We start from the raw sequence: 9,198 nt of genomic DNA, 5'->3' as shown, positions 1-9,198 counted from the left end.
CAACTACACATTTTTAATGTGAAAAAGATAAAATTACACTATGAAAATATTTACATTTACAAACTATCCTTTCACAATAAAATGTGAATAACCTGAACAAATATGAACCTGTAATTTGTAAAGAAAAGTGCAATTTTAACCATATTCTGCCTGTTACTAAACATTTTGTGTATTTAATAAGTCTTAATAATATGCCGAGACATAATATTGTTGAAACTGCACTTATTTTTCTTTAAAAATGTCAGGTTGTACATGGTAGTTCAGGTAATTTGACTTTTTCACACTAAAACAAAGAAAAAAATTGGGATTACTGTTTATAGGTTTTAATGCCTATCATTTCACTGGTCCGGCCCACTTGAGCTCACATTGGGCTGGATGTGGCCCCTGAACTAAAATGAGTTTTACACCCGTGGTTTACAGGAATGAAAATACAGACTCAAAATGAGCAGAAAAAATTGAATGTGGTTTTGAATTTGGGCCAAAACCACTGGCTATAACCATAAATACTGTGTCGTATTATTATTATTATTATTACAGTGTATGTGAATCTGTGTTTGTACTGATTACTGGTACTGATTACTGTACTGGTTTCCTTTAACCAAAAGGAAATCAGCTCTTATATTCCTGGGTTTATTTAAAGAGCATTAAAGGGTTTAAGGCTTTAGGAATGTGCTAATAACGTCACAGAGATTTTGAGTGTAAATATTAAAGGCATATTAGGCAGTATTTACCTCCAAACAAAGCAGACTCATAGGATAATAATCCCATGTATGAACCACCGTTAACAGGCGTTGGTTAGAACAAAACCACCATGAAACCAGCAGAAAAGAACAGTTTATTTGTTGTATTGACTGATCTGAAGATGAGAGTCTGGCTCTGAACGGTGGGTTTACACTGGCTTCACTGAAATCACCTGTTTTTATGTCTGTTTTGTTGGGAAATACAACACAAGATGAAACTGTTTTATGTTGTTTTATATGATCTGAGAAAAATATTATGAGACTTTTAAAGATTGAGGAGTTCAACAACCTCTGAGTGTATTTAAAAACTATTTTTGTAGTGACTTCCAAATTAATTTTTGTTTAAATTCAACTGTCACCCTCTTCTGCATTTATTCTGCAGATATTTTCTAATATTTCTATAATATTTTTTATACTCGGACTATAAATAAACATTTTCTACCACACCTAAACATCTACTTTCTTCACTTTTCACTTAAGAAGAAAAATCTCCCATTAAACTTTAAGGAAATATTGATGTTTTTATCTGAAATCAACATGAACAGGACATCTTACAGCTGTAGACATGACGTGTCCCAATACTTTTGGCCATATAGTTTATGTTTGAAGTAGTTAAAATGTAAAAGGAAAAGGTAAATGTGCTGGAATGAGACACCTTAAGACGTAAAAAGCATAAACTCAAAATCTCTGAGACGTTATTTGAGTGAATGTTGTTCCATAAAGTAGTTGTATTTTGTTTCAGTATCAGATCAGTGTCGTTTGTGTGGATTTGAATCACTGCGCGTCTTTGTAAATAATCAGGAATCTTTAAAATATTTCTCGTCAGCATCTTTAACCGAGACAAATTAAATATCAACATGGAGATTTTTTTATAGGAAATGTATGAACCTGTATTTTCAGACATGGTGAATCTCTACCAGACTACATGTTTCTGCAGCGTTTCACAGTTTCTAAAATATCCCTAAAGTAACGATTTAAAAATAAATGTAAAAATAGTTCCAGTTGAATCCAGACGTGAAGAAGCGCGTTGATCCAACTCCATTTTGCAGACGTTCAGCTCCACTCGGTCCGGTCCGGTCCAGTCCAGTCCTGTGGTTTATGGGTTTGGAACCGACAGCGTCCGACACCCACAGTCTAACTTTGGTTGGAGGTGGCGTTCACGGCGGCGAAACCAGCGCAGCTTTGTCTGATCGTCTCGATGCTCTGAACAGTCGAGTTCGTCTTTGGCCTGGAATCCACCCCGTGACAAATACTGACTTCGATGCCACGGGACCCCTCGTCCTTCGGCGTTTCCGATTGCACATCGTAACCATCCGGCGCCCTCTCCTCCCATCAGCACTTGGTGGTCGCCGAGGCCCTGTGGGTGGTTTTGGAGTCGATTTTCGCCACCAGGAGTCTGAGCGAGTCTCCAGACGATCGGATCAGTTCCCTCCCACTGTAACAAAACAGAACACGATCAGAATTTAACTCCAATGCAAATACGAAGAAATATGAAACAACACTTTGCTAATGGAATGGAACAAAATATCAAACAGTCTGAAAGCATCACAAAATTATTTATTTATTTATTTTCCAGCGATATATTAACAATAAACGAGAGTGTAAGAGTAATAGTTATTAATGGTATGATATCACTTGTTCTCTTCTTCAGTATTTCAACTGAAAATTGTGCAATCACTTTTTACTTATTTGTGCAATAAGTACATATTTATTCTCTCGTTTTATATTTGTTTATTACTCACTACACTACCTCACTGGTATTTTATAATTTATTTTATCTCAGGTGTTTTTTTTTTAAAACTACATGTGTTTTTAGTGTTGACCCTGCATCGTCATTCCGTTCTGCAGTGCATCTTTGATGTAATTTGCCTGAATGACAATAAAGTAATCTGATTCTGATTCTGGGAATAACAGATCTATTCTTTATTTATTGTATATAAATATATATTTTACTGTATATAATAATCCATATAGTATATTTATAGCACCTCAAAATCTATCCTGTATATCAGTCTTTCTCAAATGGGGGTACACAGACCCCCAGGGGTACTTGGAAGAAGCCCAGGTGGTACTTGACATTTTTTTGAGATAAATACATTTAATAAGTCATCATGTACTGAATACAAAATAAATAATGAGAATTAATGCTGAAACATAAAACACAATAAATACATTCATATACTAAACTTTACAAACATTTTAAGAGCATTTCTATTTTATATTATTCAAGATCAGTTTATTTCAGTAAATCAGTAATTATTTTTTGTTGATGAAAGATTCATTTATTCATAAATTACTTTTTTTCTTATCAATGAAAGAGGGTACTTTTCAGTTTATATTTTGCACACAAAATTTACTCATAAAGATTAGTTATTTTTAAGAAATTTAAATTAAATATATGTTGTCTACAAAGTTTTGAAAATATAAACAGACGCCTTTGGCACAGTAACAAATTTTTTCAATCAGAAATGCTGAAGTGAGAGTTGGGGGTACTGGGCTAAAAAAGTATTTCAGGGGGTACTCTAGTGTAAAAAGTTTGACAACCACTGCTGTATATGATGTACATACTGTATATCTACTGATTACACTTCTGGTTCAATGCTAATAATGTGTAATAACAATAAAATTGGCTCTAATCTAATCTAATCTCAAACAGGAGCTACTCAAGGAAATACAGTAATGCAAATGATTGTTTTGACTCTCGCAATCCAAGTTGCTGTAAGGATAAAAGTTTAAATGTTTTAAGGTTTGTCTGTTGAGATGAAATGTTCATCTTGCTGATGATAACAATGAATAGTAAACTTGTCTTTATGTATGTATTTTGTATCTGTATCTGTATTTTAATGGACCCCAGGAAGAGTAGCAACTGCTATGGTGGAAGCTGATGGAGATCCGTATAAACAATAAACAATAATGTAATCTAATCTAATTTAATGGACTGTATGCATTAGTTGTATAAATTTGGAGTAGGACAATATAAGCCCGGCTTCTTCCTACTTCATTTCACATGTTGTTGAAGAGCCACAATAGAATAGTGATAATTTTGTGACATTTTCTTTTCTTTTTTTGTTTACTTTATTGCCTTGAATATTCAGGAGTGTTCTGTTTAAATCTGTAATTTCTTTTTGCCTTCTGTGCACCTTTATATTTTATTCTTGCCTATGTTTGGACAAAAGTTCATCATCATTGTTATTATTAAAGAAGACGAGGCGTTCCCAGGTGTGTTTTGACTTACATGTTGTACTCCATACCGACCAGGCTGACACCATTCACCGCCAGGATCCGGTCGCCCGTTCGCAGTTTCTGACAATGAGCAGCTGGAGAGTCTGGAACCACCGACTTCACATAAATCCCACTCATTCTCAGAGGAGTTTTCTGGAAAAATTATCAAAAAAAAAAAAAAAAGACCTGTTTGCATCGGTTTGTTACAGCCAGGTGTGGAGTGACCAGTAGGAGGCGCTGTTTGGAATGTTGGTAAAGTTAGAAAAGACTGATACACTACAGTGGAACCACGCAGTACGAGTTCAATTATCAATTTACTCACTTTATGAAACATTTTTCACCACTGAAAATAACTGAACTATAATTAATCCATTCCAGTCCCAAAAAACAAGAAAGTACGAGAAGTTTGCGTTATGAGCCGCGGTTCTTGAGAATATTTGTCTGGAAATAAGAGTGTAAATCCGCAGCAGGAGCAGGTGTTTCCTAACTCATGGGGAACCTCCACAGGTTCAGGAGCATCAGCGTTCAGACGGAGGAGGAGATTAGGAAACCCCAATGAGGACAGTGGAGTGGAGGAGGAGATTTCTATGAATAATTTCAAAAAAGTGTTAGTGACGTGGACAGAGGTTTATGATTTAGTAGAAAAAAAATCATCCAGGCAAATTAAGTTCAGGTCCTGCAGCTGCTTTATTTTATTTAATGACAATGGTCCAGCACATTTTTGGAACATTTTAAAAAGCAGAACAAAGCAGATTTGTCTGGATACGTTTATAATAAAGTGACCTGCAGGTGTGAACAGTGATGAAAGTGAGGACAGACAGAACAAATTAACTGGAGAGAGAGAAAACCCCAACCATTCTTCTACCTGACGCTTTACTGGAAGGAGATTCTTCCTCCCAAGAATAATAATCCTCCTCCTCCTCCTCCTCCTCCTGAATTAAATCTGTACTGCGAGGTTCCACTGTACAATATGTATAATACTGTAAAATACTGTAGAATATTTAGCATTAATGGTCACAGTTTGAGGGTAAAACTGCTCTAACTTCAACTACATTCATTCTCTAAAACTTCTTCATTAAGGCCGTCACCACAGTGCAGTTAGAACTGGTTTGTACTGGTCTTCATCTTCTGAACTGGACTGAAAAGCCCTGGTGTTTCATTAAGACCCGACGGTGTGATCAGTATTTGTGTTCCATTCAATCCCACAGTTTAACGTCTGATCTGATTAGTCTTCAACGTCAGATCTGAGCAGCTACGCCAGGTTTTTACACTACTTTTCCAGATTAAATGAACCTTTGAACCCATGTGTTTGTGGATGTGGACCGGCCTCTACATTCTGTGTTCTGTTGTTGTAAATCAGAGATGCCAAAACTGACCCTCCAAAGGGTTCAATCTGACCCATGGGATGAATTTGTAAAATGCAAAAAAATACACTGGAGATATTAACAATCAAGGATGTTAAAATCATTTTAGTTCAGGTTCCATGTACAGACAATATAATCTAAAGCAGGTCGGGCCAGTAAAATACTATCTTAATACCATATAAATAATGACAACTCAATTTTTAAGTAAAATTCCATTAATATATTTACATTTACAAACTATTCTTTCATAAAAATATGTGAATAACCTGAACAAATATGAACATCCTGAAATGTCTTAAGAGAAGAAAGTGTAATTTGACCAATATTCTGCCTGTTATTAAATGTTTTGTGTATTTGTAGATCCACTGTGATCTGTAATTTATATTGTACATGTGCAAATGATAAACTGAGGCAGAATATTGTTAAAATTGCACTTCTTTTTTCTTAATAAATTTCAGGTTGTTCATATTATTGAGAATTCTTTTTTAAAAAGATAGTTTGTAAGTGTAAATATTTTCATGATGTAATCTTACTTCTTTTCACTCTATAACAAAGAGAAAAGTTTGGAGTTAATTATTTATAAGTTATGTTACTACTTTACGTTATGTTATTATTTATACATTATTATGTTATTATTTTACATTATTATGTATACATTTCAGGCTGTTCGTGTTATTCACATTTAATAAAGGATAGTTTGTAGATGTAAACATTTTCATAATGTTATTTGACTTTTTTCACTGTCATCATTTCACTGGTCTGGCCTGTTTTCGATCATATTGGACTGAATGTGAAACCTGAACTAAAATGCATTTGACAGCCCCGGGGTAAATAATAATAATAATAATAATAATAATAATAATAATAATAATAATAATAATAATGATAACAATAATAATAATAATAATAATAATAATAATAATAATAATAATAATAATGGATTAGATTTCTATAAATAAATGTATATAAATGTGGTGTCGGTGTCAGACGTCATACCATCCCGTCGACGAGGGCCAGGCCCAGACCATGAGGACCTCGTTGGAGCTCCACCGTGAACACCTCCTCTTCCTCGTCTCTTCCCTCCACGTTCTCCGTCTTCATCTCAGCACATCCGTTAGCTAGAACGACATGGACAGTAGATCAGAACATGAACATGAAGATTAAGCTAAAATACACAACGTTCACATTACACTTACTTCTCAAAAAACATTTCATATTGTTCATATTTGTTGAAGTTATTGATATTTTGTGTGAAAGGTGAGGTTGTAAATGTAAATATTTTCATGTAATTTTACTTTTTACACTAAAAGAAAGAGAAAATTTGGAGTTGTCATTATTTATTGGTTATTATTATGTTATTATTTTACTGGTCCGACCGACTTTACATCATATTGGTCTGTATTTGGAACCAGAACTAAAATGATTTCATTGATTGTTAAACTCTTCAGTGTAATCTTTCCATTTCCATAGTTCATCCCACAGACCGTATTGGACCCTTTGGTGGGCTGGTTTTGGCCCTGGGGCTGTATGTTTGACACCCCTGTTTTGAACTAAATTCATAGAGGTGGGATTCATCAGCGCTGATGACGGTGTTTACGGTCCGACGGGGACTTCCTGCCCTCGTGGTCCTCATGGTCCAATAGAAACAGAGACCATGGCGTTCCTAGACCTGTTCCCAGCCATCCCCGGGGCCCCTCCCCCTCCCGGGCCCGTCTGCCCCCCATGCAGGACCGGCCGCGAACAAAGCCACTGCCGATTAAGATTCCACGCACCAAGCCGACTGTAAATTCCCATGACGGATCGGCCGCTGCTCTTTTCTCTCCTGACATCACCACCTCTGTGTAATTCTTGGGCCCAGATTAAAGGATTACAAACTTTGAAAATAGCACGACCCACTCGGCAAAACCACAGTGGCCCACGGATGGACGACGGGGGCCAAGGTGGGCCAAAAGACCACCACACCGGCTTCAGACCAGGTCCTGGGTCCAGACTCACTGACAAATACTCACATTAATCACAGGAGATCTCACAGTGCAGTGGAGGGGTGTCAAACATATGGCTTGTGGACCAAAACTGGCCGTCCAGTGGGTCGAATCCGATCCAGAGGATGAATTTGAGAAATGCAAAATTTACACTGAAGGATGTTAAATCATTTTAGTTCAGGCTCCAAATACTGACCAATATGATTTGAAATGGATCGAACCAGTAAAATAATAGCATAATAACTTATAAATAAGATAACAATAAATAAATAATGACAACTACGATTTTTTTCCTTGATCTAATGTGAAAAAGTAAAATTACATGAAAATGTTCATGTTTACAAACTATCCTTTCACAAAAAATTTGAATAATCTGCACAAATATGAACAACCTGAAATGTCTAAGGAAAATAAAGTAGAATTTTACCAATATTCTGTCTGTTACTGAATGTTTTGTGCATTTGTAGATCCACTGTGATCTGTACATTGTAATGTATGTGTGTAAATGATAAACTAAGTCATAATATTGTAAAAATTGCACTTATTTTTTGCTAGAAAATTCAGGTTTTTCTTGTTAACAAAGAAAATTTTTAAAGAATAGTTCGTACATGTAAATATTTTCATGATGTTAATTTTACTTTTTTCATTCTAAAACAAAGATAAAAATTTGGAGTTAATTATCTATAGGTGATGTTATTCTACATTGTTATTTATACATAATTATATTATTATTTTGTGCTATTATTTTATGGCCCCTGAACTAAAATGAGTTTGACAGCCCTGGTTTACAAGATTTAACAGATTAATCAAAGCTGAAAACCATTATGATAGAATAGAACATTTCTTTTGAGATCTGAGTTGTATTTCCTGTCAGTTACTGTGTTCGTATTTACTCCGTTGTTTGTGTACAAAGGTTTAAAGCTGCAGGATAGTGTGGATCTTCATCAGATCTTTACTTTAATTGGTCACCTGTTGTGTTTTCTCTGTTTAACTGTAATTTGCTTTAATGGGTTGAGGATTAAGTGGAACTGGGCCATCTGGTCTCTGGATGCCCCAGTTCAGTGGAGATTCAGGTTCCAGTGGAAACTTTACATGGAGGACAAGGATGAGGAGGATGATGATATTGATGATGAGTAGGGTTGGATAATAATCATCATCTTTTGTCTTTAAGGTTCGGTTTCTTCCCTTTTTAAAGGCAGATTTTTAATACTTCAAAAATTTGTGAAAAATTCAAAAAATCTAAATTTCTGAAAAGTGTAAACAAACATTGTAGACATTGTCCCATGGAAGCTACATATAAAATTTTTAAAGAAATCTGGCCAGTAATTTCAGAGAGGAAGATTGTTGAAATGTAAACAGTGGTGACCTTAAGTTTGACCCTTCAAGGTCACTCAAGGTCATGGACCCAAATGAAAGTCCATATATGACTTCCTATCAGTGCTCAATAGTAACTATACTGATATCTCTAACAATTTCTATGTAATAAACCATCAAAATATGGACCATTGTAAGTAAAGAAAAATTTTAGTATTTTAAAAATTTGACAAAAATTCAATAAGCAAAATTTCTCAAACTGTGAACAAAGTGTGTACACATTGTCCCAAGGAAGATACATATAAAATTCGAAATTAATCAAACCAGAAGTTTCAGAAAAGTTTCGGAGAAGTAGTTTCGGAAAAGGTGTTTGAATAAATTTCTAACCAAGACGATAAAGATGATGATGACAAAGACAACAACGATGAAGACGATGACAAAGACGAAGACAATGACAAAGACGGCGATGGCAAAAACAACAACGACAAAGATGATGATGACAAAGATGAAGACAACAAAGATGATGAAGACGATGATGACAAAGACAACGACGATAAAGACAATGACGACAATGAC

General features: G+C 35.1%; 1 protein-coding gene across 1 annotated transcript in view; it reads right to left on the bottom strand.

The window, feature by feature from the left end:
* Positions 1 to 274: 274 nt before the first annotated feature.
* LOC115424037 (ras-associating and dilute domain-containing protein-like) overlaps positions 275 to 9,198 on the bottom strand; it is a 50,450-nt gene continuing 41,526 nt past the window's right edge. Inside the window, 3 exon segments of the mRNA XM_030141118.1 lie at positions 275 to 2,175; positions 3,976 to 4,115; positions 6,323 to 6,444. Of these exon segments, the coding sequence (XP_029996978.1) occupies positions 2,073 to 2,175; positions 3,976 to 4,115; positions 6,323 to 6,444 (365 nt within the window). The 3' untranslated portion in view covers positions 275 to 2,072.

Source organism: Sphaeramia orbicularis, chromosome 8 (assembly GCF_902148855.1).
Source record: "Sphaeramia orbicularis chromosome 8, fSphaOr1.1, whole genome shotgun sequence".
Classification (NCBI taxonomy): Eukaryota; Metazoa; Chordata; class Actinopteri; order Kurtiformes; family Apogonidae; genus Sphaeramia; species Sphaeramia orbicularis.
The sequence above is the reverse complement of the archived record's forward strand: the minus strand, read 5'-3'. Positions and strand labels throughout refer to the sequence as shown.